The sequence below is a fragment of the Eschrichtius robustus genome, chromosome 4 (genome assembly GCF_028021215.1).
Source record: "Eschrichtius robustus isolate mEscRob2 chromosome 4, mEscRob2.pri, whole genome shotgun sequence".
Taxonomy (NCBI): Eukaryota; Metazoa; Chordata; class Mammalia; order Artiodactyla; family Eschrichtiidae; genus Eschrichtius; species Eschrichtius robustus.
Window position 1 is genome coordinate 28,650,367 of NC_090827.1, and position 14,650 is coordinate 28,665,016.

At 34.7% G+C, this 14,650-nt stretch overlaps 1 protein-coding gene across 3 annotated transcripts in view; it reads right to left on the reverse strand.

Moving 5' to 3' along the window:
* DNAJB14 (DnaJ heat shock protein family (Hsp40) member B14) overlaps positions 1–14,650 on the reverse strand; it is a 44,167-nt gene continuing 29,517 nt past the window's right edge. For all 3 annotated transcript variants that reach the window (XM_068542067.1, XM_068542068.1, XM_068542066.1), the window contains 5 exons: positions 8,807–8,992; positions 7,166–7,260; positions 6,237–6,346; positions 5,221–5,393; positions 1–1,397 (listed from right to left, as the gene is read on the reverse strand). In XM_068542067.1, coding sequence (XP_068398168.1) covers positions 1,273–1,397; positions 5,221–5,393; positions 6,237–6,346; positions 7,166–7,260; positions 8,807–8,992 — 689 coding nt within the window. In that variant the 3' untranslated portion in view covers positions 1–1,272. The remainder of the gene's footprint in view (positions 1,398–5,220; positions 5,394–6,236; positions 6,347–7,165; positions 7,261–8,806; positions 8,993–14,650) is intronic.

A 14,650-nucleotide genomic window follows, 5' to 3' on the forward strand; every position in this document is an offset into this window, starting at 1 on the left:
TAAAACTTCAATTTCCAGCTGATTTTTCCAATTTATATTATGGATTTAATTATAAGGAGCTTATTCCTATAGGATTAATTGAATTACTCAATGGAGAATAGATTTTAGCTCAAATTTTTGTAAGGATAACTTGTTATAAATCACTATTCTACCTGCTGCTATGTTTCTGCTCACTGCTGTATATGGCCAAACAGATCATGCTCTGATCAAGTAAGTCTGCTGTAATCTACCTATATGTTTACGAGCTGGCAATCAGGTTAAAAGGCACAAAGCTTCATTTCAGTAGTAATTTTTCCTATTAGACAATATTAAGAACTCATTTAGTTTCGGATCCTGTTTACTAAGGCTCCTGATCACTAAGAAGAAACTGCAAATTTCCATGGGGGGTAAAACAGGTAGGTCCTGTTCTTCATAAATTTTAGTAGCCTTCAAAGATGTATACATATGAACATTTGGGGGCCTTTTAGTTACTGGAATTGCAAATGACATAACTGCAATTTACTGTTGAAGACCCTTTTTGGTTAATGTTTACATAGCCATTTCCCCATATTTTCTTTAAAATCTATCAGTATAGCATTTCATTTCTATGCATGGCTTAGCAATTCATAAAACTAAATAAATAGCAAACTTATACTTTACACCAGTTCATTTATCTCAATATATAATTTAGAATATAATGGCAATATTAAAAATATCAATTCCCTCTACGCTGATAATGCTACAAGATATTACACAAAGTTAAACAACTTTTGTTTTTTCTTTTCTTTTTGATAAAGTTTCATTGTAACCTCCACACATTGGACATCTGACAAGGAAAATGCAATTTTGTCATAAAACATTTATTCCGTCACTTTAAACTAAAGTGTCTCATGGAGCTAAACACCAAAAGAATTTAAATAAAAAGGCAATAACCTGTATATACACAAAATGATCATTCCATAAATATTTACATGACAAGGGAAAAAAATTGAGAATCTAAAACCAGAAATTGCTACAGGTGCGATAATCCTTTCTCAAGACATTTTTAGTTAGGAATCATATAAGCTTTTAAAGTGAAAATAATTGCAGAAGCATAACTAAAATATTAATTTTAGTTTTCAGTTCTTTACTATTTAAAGGAGCCAGTAGGTCATAAACAGTCCAAGATTTCAGGGACCAACTATTCAGTTTAGTTTTCAACATCAAATCTTCTTCTTTAGCTCTCATGATGAAACTAAACTTACTTACAGAAAAAATAGAGAGTACTCTAAAAGGTATAAATAAAATTCCAGTTCATCCTCCTTTATAAATACTGGTCAGCCGCTCCAATTCTTTACAGTTGTCCATGCTCAAGGCATCTGCCTTCCTTCGGAGTCGTTCATCATGGTATACTTTTGCTGCATACTGCATATCTGTTTCTGTTAACCAAAAAAAATATTTTGCTAAGTAAATAGTAATTTAGATCAACTAGTTGTTTAAACTCAAAGATGTTTCATAGAAGTCCTTCAATATATTTCTATTAACTGTTTGCTTGTTTGTTTTTAAAGAAATCCAAGTACTAGACCTAAAAGCCATTTGGAATCCTACCGTGTGAAACAAACACAGAGGGACTTCCTTGGTGGTGCAGTGGTTAAGAATCCGCCTGCCAATGCAGGGTTCACAGGTTCGAGCCCAGGTCCGGGAAGATCCCACGTGCCACAGAGCAACTAAGCCTGTGCGCCACAACTACCAAGCCCGCTTGCCACAACTACTGAAGCCCTCGTGCTCTAGGGCCCACGTGCTGCAACTACTAAGCCCAAGTGCTGCAACTACTGAAGCCCGCACGCCTGGAGCCAGTGCTCCGCAACAAGAAGAAGCCCGCGCACTGCAACAAAGAGTAAGCCCCGCTCTCCGCAACTAGAGAAAGCCTGCCCGCAGCAACGAAGACCCAACGCAGCCATAAATGAGTGAATGAATGAATAAATGAATGAATGAATAAATAAATCACAGAGCTGCTCTAGAAAAGAAAATAAGGATGGTATCCTATCAACCCTTTCCCTCCTCCACTCCTGTTCCCAAAGGTTTAAAAACTGCTGCTCTAAAGCATTATCTTGACCTCTTATCCCAAAGATACCATATGCTATTCAATACTGCTAGTGGTTGTTTTGCTGTAACCTTTTATTAAGGTTCCAGATTAATTAATTATGCCAAGATCTGAGTAGAAAAATTTGCAATCTTGTTCTGAGTTTGCTTGAATTAAAAACATATATAATAAACTTACTAAAGGAACACAAAAGAGAAAAACAGCTTGCTATACAATCGCAGCAGTGATATTCAGCAAATAAGTACTTCTGACGCTTCCTTCAAAATGTGGATAGAATTAGTAAAGAAAAATAAAGGGACTAGAAATCAAGCATTCTTCAGGGAACTATTCCTTGTTACTTTCCTGTTATTCTCAGCCATTTCACTGTTTATTAACACTTCTAAAGGGTGGGCTCACTTAGATAAAATGTAACCAAAAACAGTGACCAAATTAGAGGACATCAATCAGGACCACATTCAAAATAAACTCATAGATAAGAGTGTATTCTATTTGTAAAGACTTTCAGAAATGATCAATCAGGTTAGGATTTAAAAAATCAATTAAAATCACTCCCCTCCTTTTATTTACAAATGAGGCACTTGTAAAATCCATTTGCAGATGATTCTTTCCAAGTGTGGTAGATAAAGCAAAGTTCACAGGGCTAGTAAATGGCAGAATCTAGATTTCAATCCAAATCTCTAACTCCTAGCCTAATATTCTTTCCATTACCTCAAATTACTGCTTGTATTTTATAAAACACCTATTTTACCAATCTAGACATTAGAGAGTGTTAGAAGTGACTCCAAAACAGAAAAATCCTGGCAAAAGTGTATTCAAGCCCCTAACCTATAGATGTGCTGAATTTGTTGAATTTTATATTGAAAATTTCAAACATACACAAGTTGAGTACCACAATAAACACTCTAAAACCCTTTACCTTGATTGACCAATTCTTCACATTTTGTGAACCTACTGATATTGATCTTGTCGGATTGTTAAAAGATTAAATTATGCCAGAAAAACTACTTGGCTTATGCTAGGGATGGAGTAAAAATAATAATAATAATAAATAATAATATAGAACACTTATGGATACAAGGCATTACGCTAAGAGTTACCATATATTATCTGTTATGGTCCATATTTTAATGATAAGATAACAAAGATTTAGAGAGGTTAAGTAACTAGGCAATGCGTTGGTGAAGCCAGGATCTTGCAAGGCAGTCCCAGAGCCGGCACTTTAAACATAACATTACACTCATTCATAAACATGAATACCTTTCCTTCTTTCTTTCTATTTATGCAGTCAATTCCCAATTTTTATTTAAGGTAATAGAATGTAAGTATGCATAACCCCAAAATCACCCGTATTTGGCTCGGGACTAGGACTTGTATTTGAAAATGAGATATCTAATGTGCTCGTCATTCTTTTAGCACAAAATAAGCAGGTCTTTCATACATTCATTCATATGAATTCATTAATCATTCATCCAACTGTTCATATATCCATCAAAAATTTATTCTGCCTATGTTGTGCCAACAACTGTGCAAGGTGCTACAGATCAAAAAATTAGGTGAAATAAAATTAAATAAGTAAAATTTGGGAAATACTTCCCTTAAGACCTTTGGCTAATGCACGGTTTCTCAACCTCAGCAATACTGGCATTTGGGGCCAGATAATTCTTGGTGTGGAGGTTGCCCTGTGCATCCTAGAATGTTAGGCAGCGTCCCTGGCCTTAACCCATCAGATGCCAGTAGCAATCCCTTCCACCCCAACCCCGTGTTGACGCACACAGTTTCCAGACATTACCAAATGTCCCCTGGGAGGCAGGGGCAAATCATTCCCAGCTGAAAAACCACTGGTCTTATGTAACCTTCTCCACTTTGAGAACATACTGATTCACAGACTCAGAGACTTGGAAACTAAGGAGGTTTCTCCTCTAACTATCAGTATATAGATGAAGAAACCAATGCCAGAGATAAGCACTCTCTTAGAAGTATACAATGGTTATGTTTTATCTAATTTTCCCCGGTGGATAAGAGATGATAATTGCTCCCATTTTCTGAGTATTTACTACATGTGAAACACTTCAACTATTGCCTGATTTAATTTTCACAACAAACCCATAAAGTTAGGTATTAGAGAGAAGACTGTGAAGCACAGAGCCTAGATTATGAAAGCAAATTGGTTTTGAATCACAGATCACCTCAATGACCTTGGGCAAGTTACTAATTAGTCTCTCTATGGCTCAGTTTCCTCATATGTAAAGTGGGTATAATTGCCTCACAGTGTCATTGTGGAGCTTAAATGAGTTAATATATATAAAGGGCTTGGGACAATGACTGAAAAAATAGGCGTTATATAAATTATAGTTACTTCCTGTTCCCACTCACCATCATCATCATCATCCATTTTATACACGAGGAAATAAATTCATAGAGGTTAGAATATTCGGCCTTAATCACTCAGCTAAAAATTTCAGACCTAGGATTCAACTTTAGTCTGTTTAATTCCAATGTCTATCCTATATGGTCTATATTATTATTCGGAACACTAAGAAAAACAAAAAACTATAATCACAGTTCACATGGAACATCTCAGCAGATTCTTATAGTCAATAGTCAATCTTTTTATAGATATAACTGCTTAAATTAAGGAAGCTGAGGCTGGAAGAGGCTAAACAAATTAAGCGTTCACAAGAACTTCTCTACCTACAAAATAAGTAAAGGAAAGTGGAATGTCAACAAAACTCATTGTACATTAAGTGTTACCTGTTGAAGCTAAATTAATGAAGAGTTTCAAATTTAATTCTGAAACAGGATACATATTAAAACTGATGACATAGTTTATACCAGGATTTTTTTCTTAGTGGTACATAAAATAATGTTGCATGTTACAACTGACAACATCTTAAATACAATGAAATTTGATATTATCTACTTATTCCATCAAATATTTATTAAGAACAATAACACAAATACCATTTATTAAGTCCTTGCCATGTGCCAAATATTGTTATAAGACCACATGTACATTAAAACATATTTTCTCATTTAAGTACTGGGCTCCGAGTATGTGCCAGGCAATTCTAGAACATTCCTTGAGTAGGGAAATCTACAGTAATCAATTCCAAAGACTCTGAGTAAGTTTTTAAATGTTAAATATTTGATAAACTTACTTTGTTGTCTTTCTTTCCAGCAATTATTTCGAATATTAGTCACATAATCTTCTTCCACACTCTTTTCTACCTTTTGTAATAACATTCCTTTATATTCATTTTTAAAGTCTTTGTTGACATAATAAACGACACCCAAGTTTTCTGTCTGCATTTTAATCGTTTGCCCTGATCCACTGTAAAAGAAATGCTTGATCATTATTTTTTTAATTAAAATTGTACATTCTGATCTGCTTCTACAAATCAAGCTAATAAAAATAATTAAAAAGTCAATATTGGTAATCAAGTATTTAATATTATCTCAAATTACCTAAAACCACCATTCATGTCATAAAAAAGTAATCATATTTTAATACATTATGTTCCTATAAGTTCTCTCAACTTATAGTTAATAAAAATCTTATTTGGAAGAAATAAATTACTTCTTATTTTTAGACCAATCTGTTTTTAATACTATATAATCACTAGCAATATGATTTTACAAAGTTTCCATTATATTCATTGTATTACACTAAAGTTTTTTGGAAGGTATGCTGCATTAAATTTGCTATATGTCCTGATCGCTTATATATAAAGTATATTGTGGAAAAATACCTCACATAACAAAAAAGTAATATTTGCTTTTATTTAATCAATATTTTATAAACAGAAGAGTGAAGTCATACCCTAACGACACACATCCTATGTGAGATCAATCACAACTCTATTTTTGTCTTTAAAGTATTTTTGTCTTCTAAAGTTTTTTGTCTTTGATGTCAACACATTACCTATTACACTAAATTGCCATCAAGTTCGAATGTAACACTTCTGTCTTTATTCACAATAGAACAGAAATGTAAACTAACATAATACAAACTTATTGCTTAAGTAAACTACCTTTAAAATTAGACATTTTAAAATCAGGTACACATGTAGTAATAGAATATTTGGCACTTAAAAGTTTAAAAGAGCACAAGGCCCTTTAAAGTTAGGTAAGAAACAACAGTTCTTTTTTTGTAAAACTTCACTGAGCTACTTACGATCTGGGATATAAGGAATAAGGAGGATTAGAGACCATCAATTGGCTTAATAATGACACGAGGATCAATACAATAATGGGCATCAGCTGGATAAACACAGAAAAACCTCCCTACAAAAAATCATCAAAGAATAACAAATTGTAACATAACTTTAGTTGTCAATAATCCAACAACTGTCAAACATTTTTAGAGGAAGAAAGGACATTTGAGATCATCGGTTCAGTGCTTCCAAATCTGCCTGATCATACCAACTTCCTGGGGTGATTCTTAAAAATACAACTTTTTAGGTGCTTCACCTAGAGATCCTGATCCTGATTTGGAAAACACTGGTATAACCTGATCTCATTTTACAGATGACGAAGTTCTCTGTCTCCCTCTTTATCTTCATACACAGAGACTCTATCAATATGCAGCAGGTTGCAAAACTATTTTTACCATGGATTTGAGGGTGGAACATGGACACTGATGACAGTGGTACAGCTGGGGACCAGACATTTTAATTTCTGGTCCAGTGCTCTTTCCATTTATATTTCTCCTTCACGTAATTTAACTGCTATATGCAATTAGGTATAACTGCATTAGGATAAGGAAAGTGACTTCTAATTTAATTTTTTCAGTATTAATTCTAAATTCTTTAGAACCAACAATAAGAATTTACGTTCAGAACATGCACACTGCAAGTTTACCTTCATTAGAATCATAGAATATCAAATGTGAAGGTGTCATATTGCCCAACCACCTGTCACCTTGACTTCTACCCCTGCTCCCCCAATATCCCTAAGGGATTCTCTAGTCTCTATTGAACACCTCTGGTAAAAGAAAACTCATTACTTCATTTTAAACCAACTTGCCCTATTTTCAGACAACTCTATGCTTTTCCTGAGCTGAAATTTGCCATTTTCTGATTTCTAATCATATCATAAACATACATCTCCTCTTTCTTCTTCTCTTTCATGTCCACTATGTTGATGCTGATGTTGATTGCTATAGCCAGCTCGTCCATTTGAAAATGAATGTACACTACCTAGAAAATTAAAAGCAAGGTTAAATCAGGGAGAACAATTATCATCAGAAAAATCATATTTTCCTTTATATTTTTATTTATTTATTTTTAATTACTAAAACAATGCATGTTTGAGTAATGAATGCTTACTGCCCTCTCCTCTTGTGAGTGAAGGGTGGACAAAACCAGGAATGATTCTTCTTTGCTTCCCTTAAAGTAAAGGAGAAGCTCTTTCTTGATGAAAACTTGAATGAGAGTTCCTCCCTCATACTGCATACAGGGAGGACTTTTGCTGTGGTTGGTTGATTTTACAAACCTTGGATCATTAATCTGAAACTCTGCTTTCTGCATTTATCAATGAATCACAAGTACTTCTAGAAATCAAAAGCTCGTGCTCTAATTCATTTTTTAAAAACAGCTGTATAATATACTATGGTACAGGTGGACCACAATTTTCAAACATTTTCTTGTTGATGGACATTCAAGTTGTTTTCAAAAAAGGTGACCAACCAGAAATGGCTATCACTGATAAAGTAAACTATGTTATAACACGCAAAAGAACTGCAAATCAACTATCAGAAAAATTCACTATTGTCTGAAAGATTTCTAATTGTTCCCAGCATATTTTTAGTCAAAATTATTAGTCTGAATAATTTTTTTGTGAGAGGTAATTATGTATCCTAGTATGTCAAAATGCAGGTTATATTTTCAGTCATTAATTTGTATTTACACATCCTCTTTCTTTCAAGGATGCTTTACAAAATGCCTTATCAATGATCACAATCTTTCTCAATAATATTCAGACAGGACTACCAGGCCAAAGTATATTGCTACATTCATAAAGACTATCCTAATTTTGAATGGGATGTTTAACTTAGCACCTTTCGTTACTGCTGTAAACAAGACTGGAGCTATAATTTTAAACACCTTAGAGGAGCTACTCTTAAAGAAAATTAATTTCCACACAAGCAACTTACAGTAAATGTAAGTAAAACACAGTACTACTTATGCTGGTACTAAAAATCTATTCATTTAGTAGTACTTCTACAGTATTTTACTTTGATAGCCTAGTTCAAGAAATTATTTCTATCTTAATGTAATTTTTTAAAACCCACTTACTTTACATGTAACCCATGATTCAGACATTTCAATGGACAGTACCTCCACATACATCCATATTAACAATCTACAATATTATTAATGAAATCTACAAAGATCTTCAAAGAACCAATGTCAAATAGTCCTTCAAGGTACAGGTTACTTCCTATAATTGTATTGGCACTTAACTAATGCATTGCCACTAGATCTCCTACTTACAGATCCTTTCTTCAGCTCTATGTAAAATACACAACATCTTTTTAAAAATAAAGTATGTTCTAGGAAAAAGACTTACAATAAAGGTAATAAGTCTAACAATTTTCTTCTATCTTCATGAAAAACCATCACAGGATCATAATACTATAAGAAAATGTCAGGGAGAAGGTACATAAATCTCTAAATAGCCTAACTGGAGGTGATGATCTCTAGCTTCATAAAGTACAAATATTTATAAATAACATTAAAATACCTGAAGGAAATCCACCACCAAAGAATATATTAAACAAGTCTTCTGGAGTTATATCAGCTTCACAACCTCTATGGAAATTAAATCTACCATTGTTCTGCTGATTACATGCTTGTTCTTCATTGCCTGTGAGGTCATACTGCTTTCGTTTTTCTGGATTGCTTAAAACCGCATAAGCGTTTCCAATCTCTGAAAAAGTAATGAGCAAAAGTTGATAAGCAAAGTTTTTTTTTTTTTTTTTAACTTTTTGGGTTTATTTATTTATTTATTTATTTATTTATTTATTTATTTTTGGCTGTGTTGGGTCTTTGTTTCTGTGCGAGGGCTTTCTCTAGTTGCGGCAAGCGGGGGCCACTCTTCATCGCGGTGCGCAGGCCTCTCATTATCGCGGCCTCTCTTGTTGCGGAGCACAGGCTCCGGACGCGCAGGCTCAGTAATTGTGGCTCACGGGCCTAGTTGCTCGGCGGCATGTGGGATCTTCCCAGACCAGGGCTCGAACCCGTGTCCCCTGCATTGGCAGGCGGATTCTCAACCGCTGCGCCACCAGGGAAGCCCCGATAAGCAACGTTTTTATATTATAAAAGACTGCCCCATATAAAGGCTACTTGTCAAACAACAACAAAAAATGACTTGAGGTTAATCAAAAAAATAAGACAGTAACAATTTCTTTTAAAGGTATTATACATTGCTTACAATTACACATATTACCTCCCAATACAATTTTTTATATTAATCAGGCAAGTCTCCCTACTGCCTGGAACATAAAGGAATGCTCATCTTGCTTTCTTACCACTGTGCTCCCCTAACTTCCTGCTTCTTTTCTTGAGTATCCCAATCTAGTCATTCATTACTGCCCTTCAAACCAATAACAATAGCAGTAGCCACCAACTACCAGGCTCTGAACCCAATATCTTATTACTTTATCCATTAGTGTCTCAACTTTACAGATGAGCCCCCTGAGGTTCAAAAAGGTTAGGAAACTTGTTCAAGGTCAAATTTATTTTAGGACAGTAAGTAAACTCTATGCAACCTACACCATAAACCTTTTTTCGCACACTCCAGCCCAGAGTAAGCTATTCTTCATTTATTCCTGAACAATTTATTTCTCTTAAACTGTCAACTCCATGAGGGTAGGGACTGTATCTAAGTTTTCACTGCAATATCCCCACGGTAGAGCATAGAGACTGAGTTTGTTTTTGAATGAATCCATATATCCATATCTCTAGTCCTCCTATCTCACTTTGCTACTTTCATGATATTCATAAAGAATTCTATTGCCTACCTCATACTCCCATGCCCAAAAGATCACATTAATTACCAAAATGTCTTCTCGAGGTCATTTACAAAAGCTGTAACGCTTTAATCTAAATGCAAGAATCACCCTATTCACATTCTGAAACATCTAATAATTAATCATTTTATAAGAACAGCTTACTTCTTAAACTGGATCATAAGCCTCTTGCATATGGGATTATTTTAAAAATACTTTTGAGATCCCATGTGGTGGCTGCCATAGGCACTGTGCAAGCAAATACGTGCTCATTAGGTAGTTGTTTCCGGAGGACTACACATCACACTGAAATTAATCATATACAGATACTCTGGACCCTTTCTTCCGAATCAGAGATAGCTTTCAGGTGGTCTGTGAACCCTATGGTATGGTAGTTGTTTCTGGAGGACTACATATCACACTGAAATTAATCATATACAGATACTCTGGACCCTTTCTTCCGAATCAGAAATAGCTTTCAGGTGGTCTGTGAACCCTACGGTATGGTAGTTGTTTCCGGAGGACTACGTATCACACTGAAATTAGTCATATACAGATACTCTGGACCCTTTCTTCTGAATCAGAGATAGCTTTCAGGTGGCCTGTGAACCCTATGGTATGGTAGTTGTTTTTGGATGACTACACATCACACTGAAATTAATCATATACAGATACTCTGGACCCTTTCTTCCGAATCAGAGATAGCTTTCAGGTGGCCTGTGAACCCTATGGTATGGTAGTTGTTTCTGGAGGACTACATATCACACTGAAATTAATCATATACAGATACTAGTACTGGACCCTTTCTTCCGAATCAGAGATAGCTTTCAGGTGGCCTGTGAACCCTATGGTATGGTAGTTGTTTCTGGAGGACTACATATCACACTGAAATTAATCATATACAGATACTCTGGACCCTTTCTTCTGAATCAGAGATAGCTTTCAGGTGGTCTGTGAACCCTATGGTATGGTAGTTGTTTTTGGATGACTACATATCACACTGAAATTAATCATATACAGATACTCTGGACCCTTTCTTCTGAATCAGAGATAGCTTTCAGGTGGTCTGTGAACCCTATGGTATGAAAAATTAGGTGGATGGTCCACTTATCTGAGGAGATGGTCCAAAACTTCCTTCAGATTTTCAAATAGATCTGTGACTCAGAAATAGAGCAATCATTTATAATGTTGCTCCAAGGGAGAAGCATAATCAGAGATCCCAGCAATGTACTTACAAACACCATCAAGGTATTAACACATACCTTAAAAAGAAGTATAACCTTAAAAAGAAGTATATCTTTCAATATCTGCCAAAGTTGTACTTCCAGTAATAATATCAGTTTTAGGATTTAACCTCTATGCACTAAAAGGACTATTTCAGGTTCATAATGCTATTACTTTTTATACTAATAATATATTGGCAACCCAATTCTATCTTTAAGGCTTTGCTTTTTAAAAAAGTGATTTCCAAACATTATGATGTTTTAGAAAATATTTGTGAAAGATTGTCATAATTCATAATTCTATATGTAAGAATTTATTCTATCTACTGTGACTAATTTTCTATTCACTTACTTTGTGCTATACCTATAATCAAGATTTTTTTTTCAGGTCCTTATTATCTTACGAATTAAAACCAAAATCTATTTTGGTATTCAAAAGCCTCACAAAATACATTTCCATCTCAGTGTTATTTACTTCACCAAGAGATACCTTCTGCTTTATTCATTTTTCCTTAATCACACCTTTTATTTTGAGGTTAACTTTAGATTCACATGAAGTTGTAAAAAATATTACAGAGAGATCCCTTCTATATGTTACCTAATTTCCCCAATGGTAATATCTTATAAAGTTATAGCACAGTATCACAGATAGGATACTGACATTGATACAATCAGGATACAGAACATTTCCATTACCGTCTCAGGTTGCCCTTTTATAACCACACCCACTTCCTTCCCCTCCATCCCCTCTTTAAATCCCCACAAACACTAACCACTCTATTCTCTATTTCTAAAATCTTGGCATTTCAAGAATGTTATATCAATGGAATAATACAGTATATAAATAGAATGACACCTCCCAGATTGGCTTTTTTCAATCAGCATAATTCTTTGGGGATGGATCCAAGCTGTTATGTAAGCCATTCATTCCTTTTTTATTGTTTTCCATGGTATGGATGTTTGCTTCACTAATCACCCAGTGAACAACATCTGGGCTGTTTCTAGTTCTTGGATATTACAAATAAAACTGCTATGTAGGGACTTCCCTGGTGGCGCAGTGGTTAAGAATCCGCCTGTCAATGCAGGGGACAAGGGTTTGAGCCCTGGTCCGGGAAGATCCCACATGCCGCGGAGCAACTAAGCCCGTGCGCCACAGCTACTGAGCCTGCGCTCTAGAGCCCATGAGCCACAACTATTGAGCCCATGTGCTGCAACTACTGAAGCCCACACACCTACAGCCCATGCTCCGCAACAAAAGAAGCCACCGCAATGAAGAGTAGACCCCGCTCGCCACAACTAGAGAATGCCTGCACACAACAACGAGGACCCAACACAGCCAAATATAAATAAGTAAAATTTTAAAAAAATGCTATGTACATTCATGTACATTCATGTACGTGTAAACATAAATTTTTATTTCTGGGATAAATTCCCAGAAATGCAATTGCTGGGCTGTCTATCAGTTGAATACTTAGTTTTGTGAGAAACTGCTAAACTGTTTTACAGAGTGACTGTGTCATTTCATATCCCATCAGCAATGTATAAGTGATCCAGTTACTCTGCATCCATACCAGTATTTGGTGTTCTTACTATTTTTTACTTTAACCATTCTGATAGGTGTGTAGTGACATCTCATTTTGGTTTTACTTTGCATTATCCCTAATGGCTAATGAATGATGTTAAAAAACCTTTTCACATGCTTATTTGCCATGTGTATATAATCTTTTGTGGGATGTCTCTTCATGTCTCAACCAATTTGTAATTGGGTTGTCTGCTTTTTAAATTTTGGGTTTGGGGAGTTCTTTATATACTCTAGACACTAGTCCTTTGTCAGATATGTGCTTGGCAAATATTTTCTCCTACCTTGTTGCTTGTCTTTTCCGCTACTTCATAGCATCTTTGCGGAGCAAACAAAAAAATTTTTGATGAAGTACAACTTATCCACTTCTTGTTTTATAAACTGTCTAGTGTTAAGTCTAAGAAGTCACTGCATAGCCTAAGATTCTAAAGATTTGCTTCCATGATTTTTTGCTAAAAGTTAAAGTGTTGTTTTATATTTATATTCAAGATTCATGTCGAATTCATTCTTACATAAAGCATGAGATTTAGGTCAAGGTTAAATTTTGTTGTTATTGTTTTACCTATGAATGTCCAATTGCTCCAAAACCATTTGCTGAAAAGGTTATCTCTTCTCCACTGAATTATTTTGCACCTTTATCATATTGTATGGCTTCCCTGTCTTGTTCCACTGATCTATGTGTCTATCCCTCTACCAATATTACACTGTTCTGCTAACTGTAGCTATAAAGTAAGTCCTAAAATCAGGTACACTAATTACTCCTACTCCTTTCCTTTAATGAATCATTTTTATTTATTCAGGTTCTTTGTATTTCCATATGAGTTTTAGAATAAACTTGCTCTTATCTACAAAGAAGTCTTGTTAGGATTTTGACAGGAACTGTATTAAATGTGTAATCAACTTGGGAAGTCTTGACATCTTTACTACCATGTCCTTCAATCCATGAACATGATATATCGTTCCATTTATTCAGATCCTCTGATTTCTTTCATTAGTATTGTATAGCTTTCAGCATACAAATCTCATACAAGTTTTGTTAAATTTACAGCTAAGTATTTCTTGTGTGTGTGATTGTAAACAGTAATGTATTTTTAATTTCAGTGTCTACATGTTCACTACTAGTATATAGAAATATGCTAAATAGAAATTGATTTTTGTATGTTTATCTTGTACCCTGAAATCTTGCAGGATTCACTTACTAGTTCTAGCATTTTTTTTTTTTTTTTGGTACATTCCGTGGGGATTTTATACATGATCATGTTATTTGCAAATAGGGACAGTTCGATCTCTTCCTTTCCAATCTGTGTGCCTTTTATTTCCTTCTCTCACCTTAATGCACTGACTAGAATTTCCAACACTATTTTGAGTAAGAGTGGTGAAAGGGGACATTCTTGCTTGTTCCCAGTCTTAGGGGGAAAGCATTAAGTCTTTCACCGTTAAGTATATTGTTAACTGTAGGTTTTCTATAGTTGCTCTTTTATCAATTTGAGGCAGTTTCCTTTGGAATTACTATTTTTTTCTATCAGTGTTTTATTTCCTGTCAGTTTTACCATGAATGAGTGGAGAAATTTTTCAAATGCTTTTACTGCATTGACTGATAAAATAAGATTTTTCTTCTTCAGCCTATTAACATAGTGGATCACACTGACTGATATTCAAATAGTGAACCAGCTTTGCATCCTTGGAATAAACTCTACTTGGTCAGGATGTATAATTCTTTTAAAAGATTGTTGAATTCTGATATTTTATTAAGGATATTTGGGTTTATTCCATGA